This window comes from Scyliorhinus canicula, chromosome 20 (assembly GCF_902713615.1).
Source record: "Scyliorhinus canicula chromosome 20, sScyCan1.1, whole genome shotgun sequence".
NCBI classification, from domain to species: domain Eukaryota; kingdom Metazoa; phylum Chordata; class Chondrichthyes; order Carcharhiniformes; family Scyliorhinidae; genus Scyliorhinus; species Scyliorhinus canicula.
The window spans coordinates 17,151,925-17,172,165 of NC_052165.1; the positions used below are offsets into that span (position 1 = coordinate 17,151,925).

Consider the following 20,241-nt stretch of genomic DNA (forward strand, 5'->3'; position numbering starts at 1 on the left):
ACCGCCCCCTCCCCCAATCACCCTGTTCCACCCTCCAAGGGTCTGTGTAACATCACTCCAGGGTGATGGATCTGTGTCGGCCTGTCAGCGAGTCAATGTACAGGTAGGAGAGTGATGATAACTCGCTATGAGGAAAGGTCTGGCGCTTCTCAGTTTCTGCAACGGTCTGACTCCTCTCTTTTTGCTGACAGCGCGGGGGTGGTGGAGGGGGGAGTGGAGGGCAATGGTGTGGGGTGCAGGCAGGACCGCTGTGAAGATTAATGTGACAGAGGTTTCACCTGTATCAGGTGTTACATGTATTAATAAGGAAAATTTTACATTTTCATGCCCCCAGCTACAGATCATTATCCCCCCGCCCCAGGGCCCACACAGTGCTCCTCACTCTTCTTGATCTTTCGTTGTCTACTGTTACGTCTAGCCGTGTCCCCAGGATGCTTTCCGGACCCTTGACAGGCGGCCTCTGGAGAGCCTGGATCTGGAGGGCCCTGGCCAACCTACCGGTGCGACAGGGGTCACTGCGCCACCCTGTTCTGCCAACTGCACTTGAGATGCACTGGTGCGGGGGGGAATTCAGAAGAACTGGAGACCTCCGTTGTCTCCTTCGTGGCAGTCCCCTGGGTTGGCCTCCAGCACTTCCTGTTCCCTGACACCCTAGGGTCTGAGGGGACTCCGTGGGATGGAGGGGCGGCTGCAGTGAGCTCCAGAGGCCTCCGAGTCTTCTGGCTCTGGCAGTCCCGGCTGCTCACAATTATCTGCACCACGGTGTCAACGCCCTCAGTGATGCTCCTCAGTGACTGCGCCATTCTCTGGAGTGCCTCAGCAATATCCACCTGCGTCTGGGACATGTCACTGAGCGGCTGCGACATGATGTCGAGACCCTCAGCCATGGTCGTCACAGACTGAGCCATGCCTTGGGCACCAGCATTCAAGACGCGGATGTCATGCTCCAGGCCTTTCACTGCGGCTGCCACCCCAGCAGTGTTGGCCTTGGTGTCACGCATTGTCGACACCATCTCCTGCTCCTGAAACCTCCAATCGGCTATGCAGTCAATGGAATGTCGCTGACACCCCCTCCTGAATGTCACGACTGTGTTCTATCATCTGCATCAGTCCTGGGCGAACCTTGTCCAGAGGTTTGGCATCTGACTAAAAACCATCTGAGTCCTGGGATCCGGCAGACCTCTGGCCTCTGTCTCCCCTGGATGTTCCTGCCTCTACCTGAGGTGCATCAGCAACTGTGTGGTGCTCTCCAGATTGTGCCCCAAAAGCCTGTCCACTTATGTCATCCACTGAGGTGGCCGTCTCTGTGCTGGTGAAAGATGAAGGTGATAGCTGTGATGCCTCGCAGTGGTCTCCTCCGAGGTGGTCTCTTGGGTTACGGGGGGGTTGGGGGAGGGGGGGGGACACTCCTGCCAGACAATGGATATGTTGTCAATGAGAAGGATAGATCATTTTGTCTGACATAAACAACTCATTTGAGACAGGTCATCTGGGTTCAGGGGCAGTGGATCCTCACCTCTATGGTACACCTCGCTGATGGTGACCGCTCTCTCCTCGGGCAACCCCGCGATTTCCAGCGCCCATTCCTCATAGGGGCGAGGACTCGGATCTCTGCCAACCTACCCCAGTCTTGACCCTTTCCCGCTTATTATGGGCTATCTTCTCCTGCGGGGACAAAGAGAGGGCATTGTTGCCCGCAGGCTTGATGGGTCAGAGGGGGTCTATAGCAGGTGGCATGTGTAGGCACTGCACCTGAAGGGGTTTTGCTGATGGGTACAAGGCGATTCTGAGGAACAAGCACGAAGATCGGATGTGGAAGGGTGAGAGGTGTCAACCAGTGATTTGTAGAGGCGGGTGGGGTTTGGGAATTTGGGCTGGGCAGGCGGGACTGATGCCGGGACAGAGGTGGTAACTTACCCTTGCAGCTTGTTGGAGATCGTTGCTCCACTTCCGGCATTGGCCGGCAGTCCTCCTGGTCATGCTGCCCGCACTAACAGCCGCTGCTTCTGCCACCCAGGCGGCATTGCTGACCCTACTGCTGGTCCTCCGACCCCAGTGGGGGAGCAGAGTGGTCCGCCTCTCATTCACAGCATCAAGAAGCCTTGTGACATCGGCATCCCCAAAGCGAGGCATAGGTCTGCGCTTGTGTGGTGACTGGGAGCGAGTGGTGAGGGGAGCATTTAAAAGCAGAGACGAGTTAGGGCGCGAGTCCGGCAAATCAAACGACAAGACAGGCAGTAATGGCAAGAATCTCGTGGGGCCTCAGCGCAGCGAACTTGCCAGCCCGGCCGTCAAGAAACACCCCCCAAACGCACCCAAAATGACACTTAGAATTTTTCCATTGAATCGCACCCAATATTTTTGTTGCCAGCTGACCATTGTTACTGTTTACTTTCTGCAAGTCCTATTTTACAATATCAAGTAATAACATCAATATTGAGTGGCCTCGGCTACTGAGATGAATAACAAGCATAAATTAAGAGTGGGCAAAATACTTCTCTTTTGTGATGTCAAACAGCCTCCTAGCCTTGAAGCCAAATAATATGGTACTTCAGAAGTCAGAAGCCAGTTAAAAAAAAAACAACTTTTAAATGCGCAGACAAAAATTCAACATAATCGGGATTTGTTCACATTGACAATAGTGCACAGAGAATAACTTACCAGCCGGAATCCGAGCTTCCACACTTCTGTCTCAATCATCTGGTCCAACCCCTCTAGTGTACCAGGGTCGAGTGGCTTTCTTCCATTTTCCATCCGCGGCATCAAAATATGTAAAACCTGCCGTGGCAAAAGTCCTGGCAGGTACTTCATCAGGTTTGGGAACTCCAAAGTGCGCTGCATATTTTGCCATTCATCTAAATTAATGGCAAATTAATAACTTGAATCTCAAATGGTACCTTATGTACATATTCTCACATGCATCACTTCAATGCTCAAATCAACATCGACAAGCCAATTTCTTTATATACTGCCCCAGTCCATTTCTAAAATAATATGAAATGATATTTTTCTGATTACACGTCTGAAGCATCCTGGGATTTATTCCATGTTAAAGGCACCATATAAATGGAAGTTATCTGCTGTATAAGCAGTAATCCTAACCCCCATATAATAACAAACTTCCCATATTCCTTAATTAATTACTATTTTTTCCAACATCAAACCTATCCTTAAAGGCTTTGGTGGTGTCTCTCATGGTCTCACAATCCTCCAGGAGCATAGAAATAGGAGCAGCCCATTTACTTCCTGTTTTACCAATATATTCAACAATACGTGTTAAAATAAGCCCAGTGACAACAGGCCAGTCAGTTTAGAAACAAAATATCTCGGCAAACTGAATGAGCAATCGGATGAATGCAGGTTAATTAAGGAAGGCCAACACAGATTTGTTACCGGACAATTGTGTTGAACTAACTTGGTGGAGTTTTTTTGAAGATGTGTCAGAGAGAGATTGATGAAGGCAATGCTGTTGATGTGGTGCACATAAACTTCCAAAAGACATCTAATGGCAGAATTGTGAGCAACGTTCTTGCTCATGGGGTAAAAGGGACAGTCGCAGCATGGCTGTGCCAGGAACCTGAATAATTAACAGGTGTTTTGTGGACTATTGGGAGGTTGGTAATGATTTTCCCCAGGGGTCAGCATTGGGACACTTGCTCTTCCTTATATATAGATGACCTAAACCATGGAGCAGCGGACTCAATTTCAACATTTGCGGATGATAGAAAACTTGGAAGCTGGTGGTGGCGGCCCTGAGGGTCGGGGGCAATGCAGGAGGCACTTGGGAGCGGAGGGGGCATCGATGTGTCTCCAATCTGTAATAATCACTGGTTTGCCCCGGGGAGGATGGATGGAGGGTTTCGGAGATGGCAGAGAGCAGGGATTGAGAGGATGGGGGATATGTTTATAGAGGGGAGCTTTTCTAAACTGAGGGAGCTGGAGGGGAAATTTGGATTGGTGAGGGGAAATGAATTTAGGTACCTGCAGGTGCGCGACTTCCTACGCAGGCTGGTTTCAACCTTCCCGCTTCTACCACCAAGGGGGATACAGGACAGGATAGTTTCTAGAGTGTAGGTGGGAGAAAGGAGGGTCTCTGACATTTACAAGGAACTCATAGGGTCAGAGAAGACGCAGACTGAGGAGCTGAAGCGCAAGTGGGAAGAGGAGTTGGGAGGAGATAGAGGATTGTCTCTGGGCGGACGCGTTGAATAGAGTCAACTTGTCCACAACATGTGCCAGGCTCAGCCTGATACAATTCAAGGTCATTCGCTAGCCTCACATGACAGTAGCCCAATGAACAGGTTCTTTGGGGTAGAAGATAGGTGCGCAAGGTATGCGGGAGGGCGAGTGAACCATGTCCACATGTTCTGGACATGCCCAAAGCTTGGGGGATTCTGGCAGGGGTTTGCGGACGTCATGTCCATGGTGTTAAAAACAAGGGTGGCACCGAGTCCAGAGGTGGCAATTTTCGGAGTGTCGGAAGACCCGGGGATCCAGGAGGAGAAAGAGGCAGAGGTTCTGTCCTTTGCTTCCCTGGTAGCCTGGAGACGGATACTATTAGCTTGGAGGGACTCAAAACCCCTGAAGTCAGAGACGTGGCTATCGGACATGGCTAGCTTTCTCTGTTTGGAGAAAATCAAGTTCTCCATGAGAGGGTCAATGTTAGGGTTCACTCGGAGGTGGCAGCCATTCGTCGACTTCTCTACGGAAAACTAACCGTCAGCAGAAGGGGGAGGGGTACTGGGGGATAGCTTAGCTTAGAGTAGAGGGTTAGTAAAGGTGGGACCTGTAAGGGAGGAAGACGGCTTTTGCACTATGTTTATAAATTCATGTACATTGTTTATTTTGTTGTTGTTGTAAAACCATAAATACCTCAATAAAACGTTTGTAAAAAAAAAAAGAATAGGGTGAAAGGTTCAGAACTGTCCGGCTGGAACACTCGGGTCTGAATAACATCGGACCCGAGGATATGGATGGCAGTACTTGTGGACCTTTGACGTCCGCCTTTATCGCGGGGCTAAAGCTAAAAGGCTGAAGAGGAGTTACGAGCCAAAGATAAGAATGATTGTGGGCGAATGGAGCCGGCAATATTTACGGAAACTGCCCCGCCATGTACTAAACAATACCCCATCAGTCAGCAGCTACGGAAGCTGCCTCACAGTGTACTTCCTCAGATAAACGGGTACAAATACATAGACTGGAACAAGATCTACAAACAATGCAGGGCATTTTCCTCCAAATCATTTATCTCTACTACAAACAGCAACGGTCCCAGCACTGATCCATGCGGAACACCACTAGTCACAGCACTCCAATTAGAAAAGCACCCTTCCATTGCTACTCTCTGCCTTCTATGACCTAGCCAGTTCTGTATCCATCTTGCCAGCTCACCCCGATCCCGTGTGACTTCACCTTTTGTACCAGTCTAAAAATGAGGGACCTTGTCAAAGGGCTTACTGAAGTCCACATAGACAACATCCATTTCCCTACCTGCATCAATCATCTTTGTGACCTCTTCGAAAAACTCTATCAAGTTATTGAGACACGACCTCCCCTTCACAAAACCATGCTGCCTCTCGCTATTACGAACATTTGCTTCCAAATGGGAGTAGATCCTGTCTCGAAGAATTTTCTCCAGTAATTTCCCTACCACTGACGTAAGGCTCACCAGCCTGTAGTTACCTGGATTATCCTTGCTACCCTTCTTAAACAAAGGAACAACAATGGCTATTCTCCAGTCCTCCGGGACATCACCTGAAGACAGTGAGGATCCAAAGATTTCCATCAAGGCCTCAGCAATCTCCTCTTTAGCCTCCTTCAGTATTCTGTGGTAGATCCCATCAGCCCCTGGGGACTTATCTACCTTAATATTTTTCAAGACGTCCAATACCTCGTCTTTTTGGATCTCAATGTGACCCAGGCTATCTACACACCCTTCTCCAGACTCAACATCCACCAATTCCTTCTCTTTGGTGAATACTAATGCAAAGTATTCATTTAGTACCTCACCCATTTCCTCTGGCTCCACACATAGATTCCCTTGCCTAACCTTCAGTGGACCAACCCTTTCCCTGGCTACCCTCTTGCTTTTTATGTACGCGTGGAACATAGAACATAGAATGTGCCAAAGCCTTGGGATTTTCCTTAACCCTATTTGCAAATGACTTTTCGTGACCCCTTCTATTCCTCCTGACCCCTTGCTCAAGTTCCTTCCTATGTCTCTTATATTCCACACAGGCTTCGTCTGTTCCCAGCCTTCTAGCCCTGAAAAATGCCTCCTTTTTCTTTTTGATGAGGCCAACAATATCTCTCATTATCCAAGGTTCTCGAAATTTGCTGTATTTATCTTTCTTCTGCACAGGAACATGCCGGTCCTGAATTCCTTTCAACTGACATTTGAAAGCTTCCCACATGTCAGATGGTGATTTACCCTCAAACATCCGCCCCCAATCTAGGTTCTTCAGTTCCCGCCTAATATTGTTATAATTAGTCTTCCCCCAATTTAGCACATTCACCCTCGGACCACTCTTATCCTTGTCCAGCAGCACTTTAAAACTTACTGAATTGTGGTCACTGTTCCTGAAATGCTCCCCTACTGAAATTTCTACCACCTGGCCTGGCTCATTCCCCAATACCAGGTCCAGTACAGCCCCTTCCCTAGTTGGACTATCTACATATTGTTTTAAGAAGCCCTCCTGGATGCTCCTTACAAACTCTGCCCCATCTAAGCCACGAGCACTAAGTGAGTTCCAGTCAATATTGGGGAAGTTGAAGTCTCCCATCACAACAACCCTGTTGTTTTTACTCTTTTCCAAAATCTGTCTACCTATCTGCTCCTCTATCTCCCGCTGGCTGTTGGGAAGCCTGTAGCAAATCCCCAACATTGTGACTGCACCCTTCTTATTCCTGATCTCTACGCATATAGCCTCGCTGCCCTCTGAGGTGTCTTCCCGTAGTACAGCTGTGATATTCTCCCCAACAAGTAGCGCAACTCCGTCACCCCTTTTCCATCCCTCTCTATCCCGCCTGAAATATCTAAATCCTGGAACGTATAGCTGCCAATCCTGTCCTTCCCTCAACCAGGTCTCTGTAATGGCAACAACATCATAGTTCCAAGTACTAATCCAAGCTCTAAGTTCACCTGCCTTACCTGTAATACTGTGCCACTGTTTTCAGCAACATCTCCCTGTCTGCTCTTCCTCAGAGCCATACTGGCCCTATTCCCTAGTTCTCCCTCAATTCTTTCACCTTCTGACCTATTGCTCCGGTACCCACCCCCCTGCCATACTAGTTTAAACCCTCCCGTGTGACACTAGCAAACCTCGCGGCCAGGATATTTATGCCTCTCCAGTTTAGATGCAACCCGTCCTTCTTATACAGGTCACACCTACCCCAGACGAGCTCCCAGTGGTCCAGATAACAGAAACCCTCCCTCCTACACCAGCTGTTTAGCCGCGTGTTTAGCTGCTCTATCTTCCTATTTCTAGCCTCACTGGCACATGGCACAGGGAATAATCCCGAGATTACAATCCTTCAACTTCAATCATTACATTACTGTACAACTTTTCTGAAAGAGCTCAACGATCAATATTTTTGTCAATATTGACATCCAATGGAGAGAAAGCACTACTCCTGTTGCAATTTAATGGGACGACTTAGTGTCTTTCATTTCTTTTTATTTTACTCTTGCATCAGATGATCAAAGGTATCTTCTGCTACTGAACTCTTGATGATCATGTGCAATTTTCAACAAAAGGTCTATAACCCATAAAGAGCCAACCATGCTTACCTGAACTATTGATGGCTGCAATAATGCTTCGTGCAATACCATTTGCTGTATCCTCCTTCTTCGCAAATAATTGTAAAGCCGTCAGTAAGTTCGAAAACTCAAGGTTACAATTCTCAGGCAAATATTCAAAAAAGGCTTGTTTATGTTGATCGTGGACGTGACATTTTGTGAGGAGCAGGCTGATGTAACTTCTTGGATGGCTCAGGCAGCTCCTCAGACTGTAGGATGGATAATACTGTAAATACCATTTCCCTTTGGTGTCCTTGATCTTTGCAGTCACTTTCCACCATGGAGCAGTAAAATGAAACCGTCCACACACCTGGTAAGTCAAATTGGATTCAAGGTCTTGGATTGTAACTGGAGAAAGATACATAAATGCAAGTTTAAAAGTTAATTGCTAACTTTTAACAGTTTTACCATAAAAAGTCGGAATACATTTTGATGGGCCGAATGGCCTCCTTCTGTACTGTAGGAACCCTATGGCTACTAAATCCGCTTATAGATCTTCCAACTAATGGTGCTCTCATGCAAGTTCACCTGCTCAACAGAACATATTGAGGAAACAAGAAGTGTTAGAAAATTCTGAAATGATTGCTCAGCGAGGGTTCATCGTGTTGCACATTCAATCACTCATTAACGGTTTATTTGGGCAAAAGAAAACTTTTTTTTAAATAAAAAAGATTCCCTGACCCAATTTTCACTCCTTTCCTGGAAATGTTGGCATGGAATTCCTTGCGCATGGGCACCCAGAGAGACACATGGAATCTGGGTGTTAGTCAAGATTCAAAAGAATTTTGAGCTTGAGGTCATTGAGCAAGTAAATGCCCAATGCTTCTTAATCCATAGCAATCGCCTTTCGATCCCTCCATTCGTAATAACTGACCCACCCCCAGGTTTTAGGGCTCTATACACCTTTCTTACAATTCTGCATGTTCAGAGGTTGGGCAGGATTCTCCGGTTCCCCAATCGTGTGTTTCTCGACGGGTTCTGTTCGCTGGCGGTGGGATTCTATCCTCCCGCAGCTTGTCAATGGGATTTCTCATCGAAACCACACCGCTGTGTAACCCACTGGCGGGAAAAGCAAATCCCGACGGACGGAGAATTCCGGCCGCTCTCTTCAAATAACAATCAGGATTTCAGGTGGAGCAAGTTATTTTTCCTTTTATTTAATTGAAAGTTTCTGGTCAAGACTGGCACCGCATACTCAGATTCTTTTCATCCATTTTTATGGTACACCTACAAAGTCACATGCAACTTTGCAGGTTGTTAAGCACACTGTGCCTAACAGGCATTGGTGATGCTTAAATAGGTAGAAACTTTTAATTGTCACAAAAAGGATATTTTATTATAATAATCTTTATCATTGTCACAAGTAGGTTTACATTAACACTGCAATAAAGTTACTGTGAAAAGCCCCTAGTCGCCACACTCCGGCACCTGTTCGGGTACACTGAGGGAGAATTCAGAATGTCCCATTCACCTAACAGCACGTCTTTCGGGACTGGTGGGAGGAAACCAGAGCACCCGGAGGAAACCCACGCAGGGAGAACGTGCAGCCTCCACACAGACAGTGACCCAAACCAGGAATTGAACCTGGGACCCTGGAGCTGTGAAGCGACAGTGCTAACCACTGTGCTACCATGTCACTCATGGTGTGAGTTTGGTGATTCCCTTGGATTCTGATTGTTTACGCGGATTTCTGTCTATTTTACATTTGGACTTATTCTTGGAGCATTCACAGGAAATTTGAGTATAACTTGACATCTACAGAACGGGCACAGGAAAGAATGGGATTTTCTGGCCTAACTCCCTGGTTGCACACATGGGACAAGCTTCCAAGCCATTTAACTCACGCGAAGTCAGAGCTCTATGGACACTGGCAGCTGCCCCACATCTTTCAAAAAAAACATTCAGGTGACACCCTAGAAGGGTTAGCAGGCTGTTTACAATGAAGAGCATTGTGAACTGTGAGGGGAACAGTGCAGAAACCGCCAAAAGGATGTGGACAAGTTAGTGGAATGGACAGAAATTCCATCATCCAATGGCTAAAATTGAACATTGTGAACAATCTCCAGTCTACCTTACCGAACGCCTGAAATGCTGATATTATTAAGAAATCCCATTTTCTGTGATTCATGTACCAGGCCACCCTCTGTACACTCACCACGTTCTTCAATTTCCCTGAGGAAATAGTGTACTGCTTTTCTATTCTTCCTGCCAAGGTGGACTAGTTCATTTTTGCCCACATTGTATTACATTTTTGAACGCTTACTTAACCTATCTATATCCATTTGTAGACTTTTTACCTCCTCTTACTATCCCACCTACCTTGATATCAGGGGCTGGTTTAGCACAGTGAGCTAAACAGCTGGCTTGTAATGCAGAACAAGGCCAGCAGCGCGGGTTCAATTCCTGTACTGGCCTCCCCGAACAGGTGCCAGAATGTGGCGACTAGGGGCTTTTCACAGCAACTTCATGGAAGCCTACTTGTGACAATAAGCGATTATTATTATTAGCTCAAATGCCAACCTTAGGATTTGATTCATGGTTTCATTTAAAGGTTTATCACACTGTTGGGTTTTTGTTCTAGATTTGGGATTGTTCTGGGGATGGAGTGGGGTGGGAGGAATTTCCTCCCAAAGATAATCAAAGACCTTTTTGTATTTGGCCATTTTCACGATGTCATGGATCCCCTCGGCTTTGCTTTCTTTCCTATTCAATTTACCGAGCTTCTTATAAAGTCTTCCTCCGTCTGACTAGCTCAGGCGCTCAGGGGCTCTCTATCAGGTTAGTCAGTTACGCGGAGGTTAAATGGCCCAGTAAAACGTTCCAAAGTGTTTTCACATCTCAAGAGCCTTAACACTGATGTTTCAAGAAATGCATCTTCGTGTTAAAGATCAGAACAGATTAAGTAAAGCACGGGTCGGCCAGGTGTTTCACTCCAGTTTTAATGGGAATGTTGATGAATAAAAGAATACAGTTCTCCCCTTAAATGGAATCTCAGAACCTGGTGGGCCTACCTGGCACTGCCAGGCTGCCTGGTTGAGACTGCCAGGGTGCCAGACTGGCAGTGCTGAGATTCACCCTCAGTGCTGAGGGTAGCAGGTTGGCACAGCCATGGGCTGGGGAGCTATGCCCATGATAAGGGGGGGGATGCTGCAGAAAGGTTTGGGGTTGATGCCCTGAAAGCAGGAGGTGCTGAAAGACAGGGGGTGTAGAAAACGGGGAACCTTTCAATGGCACCCTGATCTGCGAGGAGCCGGTCCCGCGAAGCAGCTTAATTCCCCAGGGCAGGAAAACATTCTCAGTATGGCCTCGCCGGGCGGAAACTCCCCGCGGCCCAAACATGCAGTGACATTGAATAGCGGTGTGTATCTCAGTGCTGCAGTATTCGAGAAACATCCCACCAAACAGACCCAAAACCAGACTTTGAAATTGCTCTGGTGAATCGCAGCCTTAGATGACATTTTGCGCCTGGATGAGAAAACAAACTGCTTTAAGTTGATGCAAAGTAGTAAGGCCCTAGGCCCTGATGACTTCCTTATTGATGTTTATAAAAGGTCCTGCACTCAACTTGCGCCCCTATTGCGAGATATGTTTAACGACTCATTATCTGACTATTTTCTTTCCCCCTGCATTGACACAAGCTTCCATTTGGCTTATGCTAAAAAAAGGACAGGGATCCTGAAAAATGTGGCTCATATCGGAATCTCTCTTTTAAACTCGGGCATAAAGCTGTGAGCTAAGGAAATGGCGTGCCGCTTGCAGCCATGTCTCCCCGATGTGATCTGGCTTTATAAAGGGATGCCAATTATCCTCAAATGTACATCATCTTTTTTTTTATAAATTTAGATTACCCAATTATTTTTCCAACTAAGGGGCAATTTAGTGTGACCAATCCACTTACTCTGCACATTTTTGGGTTGTGGGGGCGAAACCCACGCAGACACGAGGAGAATGTGCAAACTCCACAAGGACAGTGACCCAGAGCCAGGATCGAACCTGGGACCTCAGCGCCGTGAGGCAGCTGTGCTAACCACTAGGCTACCGTGCTGCCCTGTACATCATCTTCTTGACATTATACTTTCCCTAACTGCCTCGACTGTGCCTGAAGTTGTCGTCTCTCTCTGGACGCGAAGAAGGCTTTTGACCGGGTGCAGTGGGATTATTGGTTTGCAATTTTGGATAAATTTGAGTTGGGTCCATAATTTCCTTCATGGATTCGCCTCCTTTATACCTCCCACACAGGGAGTGTGCCCACTAACTCTCTACACTCAGGAGTACTTCCCCTTATCCAGGGGAACCAGTCGAACGTACCCTCTGTCCCCACTGCTCTTTGCCCTGGCGACAGCCCTGTCAATACCCTTCTCTACACTGCTAAAGGGTATCTTTCGAGCCGGTGTGATGCACCGTGCATCCTGATATGCTGATGACCTCCTATCAGAGATTACTAACCCTGTGTTGATGGCATAATGAATATTTTCAGTGCCTTTGGCTTTTTCTCTGACTATATATTGAATATCAACAAAAGTGAGTGTTTCCTAATTAACTCTAGTGCCAAACAAATCCCCCAAGAGCTTTGCCGTTTTGTATATTTGGTGCTGGTTTTCGCTACTTAGTGGTGAACATGAGTTGCAAGAGAGTCCATGTTCATAGAAGACATCTTACAAGCCTGGTCAAAGGTAAAGAGGATTTGCAGTGCTGGAATAGTTTGCTTTTTCCCTGGCTGGCAAAATTCAATCCATAAAAACGAATATTCTTCCCAGATTCCCCAATGTCTCCCTATTTTTCTATCAAAATCATTTTTGTTATGGTTAACAAGCTGACATCAACATTTATCTTGACAGGCAGGAGTCCCCGAGTCCGGACAGCGATACTTCAAAGAGGGAGACAGATTTGTGGGCCAGTTGTTCCTAATCTACTGTCAAAGGGTTTTATCTTGAGCGTCACGATCCAAGTTTAAACTGGTTGAAGAGGGCAATTTGGGCATCTTTAGATATTAGATATTAAACTGCAACCAGTTTAAAATCTCTAGTTCCATTATTTACTGCGGAAGTTAAAAATCTTCAGTTCTGTCTGTGTGAAACAAGCTGCCAATTGTAAAAAGTTACCAAAAGGACACAATCTGTCAGAGGGGGTCCAGCTCCCAGACACAAACTTTTTTTCTCAGATGGCAACTATTTGTCTTTCTTTTTTAAATTTTTTATTAATGTAGAGTACCCAATTCTTTTTTTTTCCAATTCAGGGGCTATTTAGCGTGGCCAATCCACCTACCCATCACAACTTTTTGGGTTGTGGGGTTGAGAATGTGCAAACCCCACATGGACAGTGACCGGGGCCAGGCTCGAACCCGGGTCCTCAGCGCCGCGAGGCAGCGGTGCTAACCACTGTGCCGCCCCATTTGTCTCTTTCTTTAAAGAGTTAATTACTGTCAACTGTTAATTTTACTTTTTGTGGGGGGGCAGCACGGTGGCGCAGTGGTTAGCACTGCAGCCTCACAGCGCCGAGGTTCGATCCCAGCTCTGGGTCACTGTCCGTGTGGCGTTTACACATTCTCTGCGTGTTTGCATGGGTTTCGTCCCCACAACACAAAGATGTGAATTGGCCACGCTAAATTGCCCCTTAATTGGAAGAGGGTACTCTAACTTTATGAAAAAAAAATTAACTTTATTTTTGTAGTTTTTGTTTGTTTATTGGAGCAGAGTTGCATTATGATACTGTATTGAACGGCAGCACGGTGGCGCAGTGGTTAGCATTGCTGCCTCACGGCGCCAAGGTCCCAGGTTCGTTCCCGGCCCTGGGTCACTGTCCGTGTGGAGTTTGCACATTCTCCCTGTGTCTGCGTGGGTTTTGTCCCCACAACCCAAAAGATGTTCAGGGTAGGTGGATTGGCCACACTAAATTGCCCCTTAATTGGAAAAAAATGAATTGGGTACTCTAAAATTTATAAAAATAACTGATACTGTATTGTACTTTGTTTTCCTGCTCCTCTCCTCTTTTTAAAAAATCAATAAAAAGATTTTTTAAACCACATTGCACTTCATTCAACAACCAATGGTGTAAAAGTAACCTTTGCGCCAGTGTGATTTATATTGACCCTGGAGGATCTTATAGAACATGCCCAAGAAGAGTGGAATCAGTATCAGCAACTTCTGGATTTCTTTGTTTAACTGCACATCTGCTGAATCCAGATGTTGCTGTTAGTTTCAGAGGAGTAAGGATATCCTGACAAATTCACCGTCAATACAATCGCAAAAACTGTGCCAATGTAACTGGCTGTTTCACTATTGAGGACTTCACTTTAGCTGGACATCTGAATATCCCCTGGACTTGGCACCAGATTCAACTAATAATAGCAAAGGAGAAAATCCACACCAAAGATCACAAGATCCTTGTGGGCAGCTTTCTTCGAGGTCAGGAGCGACAGCCATCACAGTTGGCAGGATTTTCTAACCGCTTGCGCTGGCAGGATCTTATGGAACTGCCGATGGTGCACCCTTGCTGCGGGTTTCACGGACGCGAGGGGTGCGTTCAACTGGAAACGCTGTTTGGCAATGACGGAACCAGAAGATCCCACAACCGTACATTGGCGAGCCGCCATCCGCCACTGCAGAACATGCACAGTAACTTCATCGCAGTGTTAATGTAAGCATACTTGTGATAATAATAAAGATTATTACTATTATTATAAGCCACGGAAGAGGGAAGACAATCCCACCCAGTCGGTCTGGCAACAGCTGCACAGAGAGAAATAATGAAGGGGTGTAATTTTCTGAACAAATGGCCAAGTGACAGGTTCTGAATGGAAACTGTCGTGTTTCTCCCCAGAAACACAGCCAAGTTCTCTGTCTAGATCTTCTGACATGGTCAGAAAAAAGATTCAGTGGCCGTGTTTTGTGCCATCACTCTGATGGGGCCTCATTAAGCCAGCAAGACCAACTACACTGAGATTGGTGCGTTTCGAATTACACTAAAAAATATACTTCCCTTCCCCCCTCATGGCCATGGAGGAACCCCCCAACAAGCTTCGGGGTGAACCCCCGCAACTGAAGAATTGGGGGGGGGCACACTTTTCCCCCCTTCCCATCACGTTCTCCGCTGCGCACCCCTCTCCCAACCTTCCCCCACCACACACATAAGGGAGCAATGCCCAGCCTCAATCCCGCAGCCTCTAGGCATCTCCGTATCATGACTGGATTTGTTGCAAATTGCCCCAGCATGACATCATGCCACTGGGGATGGGCATCACATGGAGCTGGAAGGTGCAGCATAAAGCCATACATCCTGGTAATGTATTCTCGCGAGTGAGCAGCCATAACCAGATTTGCACGACATCAATAATAGTTATTATAATCTTTACAAGTAGTAGTCACAAGTAGGTTTACATTAACACTGCAATGAAGTTACTGTGAAAAGCCCCTAGTCATTACACTCCGGCGGCTGTTGGGGAAAATTAAGGGAGAATTCAGAATGCCTAATTCACCTAACAACCACGTCTTTTGGGACTTATGGGACGAAACCGTAGCCCCCCCGGGGAAACCCAAGCCGATACAGGGAGAACGTGCAGACTCCACACAGACAGTGACCCAAGCTGGGAATCGAACCTGGGACCCTGGAGCTGTGAAGCAACTGTGCATATTGCTACCGTGCAGCCCTAATGACCCATTTTGATCTGTATTGGAGGTCAGACATGAAACATTAACTGTGCCTAGTGGTTAGCACAACCGCCTCAGGGCTCTGAGGTCCCAGGTTCGATCCCGGTTCTGGGTCACTGTCTGTGTGGAGTTTGCACATTCTCCCCGTGTCTGCGTGGGTTTCGCCCCCACAACCCAAAAATGTGCAGAGTAGGTGGATTGGCCACTCTAAATTGCCCCTTAATAGAAAAAATAATTGGGTAATCTAAATTTATAAAAAAAAATAAAAAAAAAATGAAACATTAACTGTGCTTTCTCCCTGTAGAGATGCTGCCAGACCGGTTGAGACCATTTTCTTTTCAGGTTTGCCTGTGGGAATGGCACCGTCTCTTTCTCTCACACACACACACAAGGCCCCACACCAATTCAACTGGGAGGATCCCTTCAGCGGAAAGAGGGAAGTTTGAAAAGGTTTGAGCTGCACTTCTCGGGCTGGACTGCACCGTGTGCGACATGGAACAGATTGCGAATGAAGTTCGTGTTGTGCGTTTTTTTACCGAAATGCCGCGCCACGGAAGAGGCTTTGATGGAACTTGCACCGTCAGAAACAAGCATCATGTCGCTGAGATCCAGGAACTGCGGGTCCTCCTCCTCCTCTGTATCCGAATCTTGTTGCTCTTTCTCCTTGGGCGATACAATGTATCCTTCCAGCAGCCTGGTCTTCCCTGGGTCCGCGCTCCGCCGGGACATGGTGCAGAATCCCGGGAAGGGCACCTCAGCTCAGGCCCACACCGCCGGCAGCTCCAGCACACTGCAGCCCGCCCATTCCCGCCAACACCAATCCGGATCCCCAACACACACACCACTCCCTTTCCTTTCATCCACCCCACTCCCTTTCCTTTCATCCACCCAAACATGCAAACCTTTCTAGGACACTTTTCAGATTCAATCACTAGAACAGATAAGGCTGCCAACAGGTATAGGCAGTGCTCCTTCAGTGGGGAATATTTTGTTTATTGAACAGCCAACAGTAACAGAGATTTGAAAATCAACTGGGTAACATTCCATACTTCGGGACAACCATCAAACAACAAGGAAACGTCACCGTTCCACATCAGTACCAATGCAAATATTCATTTTCACAAATAAAACCGAACGCACGGTATCACCCCGCGCAGGTTCCTCAAGAGAAACTGAGGATAAGCCTGAGCCTGAGTCCAGAACTTTGTTGTAGAAATGATCCGTCCAGCTATGTGTGACTTGTTCCACGCATTTTCCATCCAGGAGCCGTAGCTGTGCAGGCCCTATCACATGGCCCAATCTAACCGGAACCAAATCCTGGCACCCACGTATTCTGCTGGTGCTCAAGGTGCAGTTGAACAACCTTGACTTCCAGCGTGTTTAACCCGCGGTGACGTGCCAGTTACATGAGGCACTCAACTCAAATGCATCAGCAATCTGCAAAAGCATTTCTTCAACGGGGTCGTCAGGTGGCCCCTTTGGATCAATGTCACGCACCAGGTCCCGCAGCGTCTTCTGGCTTCAAACCGAATTGCCTTCCGGACTCATACATCCACTTGAGCCCGGTGTGCCAGGACACAGGTATCTTAGAAAAAACAGTCCTTTCCAGCTGCAGAAAAGGAAGGAAATGGGCAGCACGGTGGTGCAGTGGTTGGCACTGCTGCCTCACGGCGCCGAGGACCCTGGTTCAATCCTGGCCCCGGGTCACTGCCTGTGTGGAGTTTGCGCATTCTTCCCGTGTCTGCGTGGCTCTCACCCCCACAATCCAAAGATGTGCAGGCTAGGTGGATTGGCCACGCTAAATTGCCCCTTAATTGGGAGAAAACAAAATTGGATACTTTAAATTTAAAAAGAAAGAAAAAGTATGAAACAGCGACAGCAGCTTCCAGGCATTTGCAGCCACCAGCAGTAGCAAGCAGCAAACACAACCCGCATCTGTGAAGTGCTTCAGAGGGTTGGTACAGATTCGATGGGAGCCAAATGGTCTCTTTCTGCACTGTAGGGATTCTATTCTATTCTAACAACCCTCGTTGAAAGAATTGTGAGGGAAGGGGAAGAAATAGGAGGATATGTTTATCATGTGGCACTATGACCAGGCTTGCAAATGCAATTGATATTTACAACAACAACGCATACTCGTAGAACTCCCTCTGACATAATAAAATATCCCAACTACACAACAGCACTGTAAAACAAAATATGACACTGCGGCACAAAAGGAGACACTAGCTGTAATACAATTGCTTAGTCTGTGAGCTAGGTCTTAAAGGGGGGAAATCAAGGTAGAGAGGTATGGAGGGACTCCCAGAACTCAGAGCCTGGGTAACCAAAAGCACACCACCAATGATATTTCTTTATGGGATGTGGGTGTCGCTGGTTAGGCCAGCATTTATTGCCTATTCCTAAATGGAGCGATGGAGTCAGGGATGCTGAAGAGGCCAGATTTAAAGGATCATAGATATTTCGGAGGGTTGAGGGGCTGGAGGAGATAACGCAGATAGGGAGGAGGACATGGAGGGATTTGAAAACAAAGATAATTTAAAATCAAGATGTTTGACCTGAGAAAATTTGGGGCAAACTGCAGCTGACTATCTTTACTCCTGGTTTTGCTCCTTCACCCTCCGTGTTGTATTCTCCCTCCAGACTGTGCTTCTTGCACTCTATGCAAGCCTCTCGAAGTCTCAAGCTCCAGTCTTCAAGTATCCCTCAGGAGAATGAAAGGCTACTCGACCCTTTACTGGTCTCCTGCATCAGGTGGAATCAGTTACTGCAGTCAGTGTGGAATTTGATTTGATTTGATTTATTGTCACATGTACCGAAGTACAATGAAAAGTATTTTTCTGCGGCCAAGGGAATGTACACAGTACGTACATAGTAGACAAAAAGAACAATCAACAGAGTACATTGACAAATGGTGCATTGACAAACAGTGATTGGTTACAGTGCGGAACAAGGGGCCAAACAAAGCAAATATATGAGCAAGAGCAGCATAGGGCGTCATGAATAGTGTTCTTACAGGAACAGATCAGTTGAGGGGGAGTTGTTGAGAGTCTTGTAGCTGTGGAAAGAAGCTGTTCCTATGTCTGGATGTGCGGATCTTCAGGCTTCTGTATCTTCTGCCTGATGGAAGGGTCTGGAAGAAGGCAATGCCAGGGTGGGAGGGGTCTCTGACAATGCTGTCTGCCTTCCTGAGGCAGTGGGAGGTGTATACAGAATTAATGTGAGGGTGGCAAGCTTGTGTGATGCGTTGGGCTGAGTTCACCACACTCTGCAGCTTCTTGCATGTCTCTCTCACTCTTGAGCAATTGCCATTCCCAGTTTCTTCCCAGTTCCTTACTTCCTTCCCTGTTGAGGGATTCCTGTAGCTGATGTAGGCGGAGTTTCAACCGGGAGGCCACAAATAAGCAAGCAAGGAAGAGAAACTTCCACCGGGAGGTGGGAGAGTGGTTTATAAGCGATGGGAAGTACTTTAATTCCACCAGTAACTAATGGTAACAGTGGTAGCACTCAGATTTCAATCAAAACTAGCTGTAAAAAATAACTTACTGATATAGACTAAATGTAACAATAAGTGTAAAGTAATTTACCTGTAAAGTATCATAACCTACTGATATTCACACTGAAACTATCCCATAATCCCCCTGCATCACACAAATTGAAGGCACCTTCCCAGTAGCTGACATTTAATCCACCTCATTCCCCTGATCTTATATTGATCCTTTAGAAATAGTCTCTATCTCAATCGTTACTTGTTTTGAAGCACCATGGTTTGAATGGAACTTAGTTCAAGGATTTCATTCTCCTTTCCCAGTGAGAATCACCTCTGTCCCTACTCACCACCAAGGTAGATCACATCCAGTTCTGTTCAGAAGAATAAAAATGCAGACTTTGAAAACACTTCCTATACAGCGGCAATTGCAGCAATTGCTGAATGCATTGCGCTGTCTGTGAGGGAACATCTGGAACATGTGGAGGAGCCCACTACCAACATGTATGGGGTTCTTTCACATGACATTGACGCCATCAAACAACCATGGAGTGTGAACTCCAGCTGAGTTCACCAAGCATGTCTAGTATCTGCAGTTATCTCTCGCAGGGATACTGACTGAAATATCCCACACCGGACTTACAGGATGGGAACCCATGGTTCTTGCAGAGTACGAGCTCCCCCGCTGAGGGGCGGGGAAACTCCATTTAGCATTGTATAAAAGTTCGGCCAGCAAGGCACCAACTGGAATGATACCCGGCAGGGATCTACCGGGTCGTGTACATACCGTTATTGTGAATAAAACAAAGTTCTTTATTTTACTCGGTGTGAACTCCTGAGTCCTTATTAAACTGGCGACGAGGTGTAAACTGGATTGCTGTCAACACTGCGACCTACTCAGTTGAGCCACCTCCCCGATCTTCTGGAGCCAGGTTGGAGCCAATTATTTCTCCATGCCTCTGTTTGGGCGAATAGATGCACTTGATGCTGGTGTTGTAAATTGAAACCAGTACACAGAAAGGATGCGTTTCTTCTTCTGTGCCAACAGCATCACAAAAGAACGAGCGGCAGACGGTCAAAATGTTGACGGCCTGCGGGATACACATGTTCGGAGAGATCAGGAGTCTTACATATCCAGTGGCGCCAGATACACACTCACTCAACCAACCCATGGCACAGTACTATAACCAGACCAGAGATCTTTAAAAGTATGTGAGAAAAAAGAAAACTCCTTCGCCCTTGGCCCAGCAAACCTCCATGGGTCTACTCCCCCCATCTGTTCCATAAACCCCTTCAGTTCCTTTGCCGCG

At 47.0% G+C, this 20,241-nt stretch overlaps 1 protein-coding gene across 1 annotated transcript in view; it reads right to left on the reverse strand.

The window, feature by feature from the left end:
* helb (helicase (DNA) B) overlaps window positions 1-16,248 on the reverse strand; it is a 60,569-nt gene extending 44,321 nt beyond the window's left edge. The window contains exons 1-3 of the mRNA XM_038780432.1: window positions 15,981-16,248; window positions 7,790-8,146; window positions 2,662-2,855 (exon numbers count right to left, since the gene is read on the reverse strand). Coding sequence (XP_038636360.1) covers window positions 2,662-2,855; window positions 7,790-8,146; window positions 15,981-16,173 — 744 coding nt within the window. The 5' untranslated portion in view covers window positions 16,174-16,248. The remainder of the gene's footprint in view (window positions 1-2,661; window positions 2,856-7,789; window positions 8,147-15,980) is intronic.
* Between the last annotated feature and the right edge of the window lie 3,993 nt (window positions 16,249-20,241).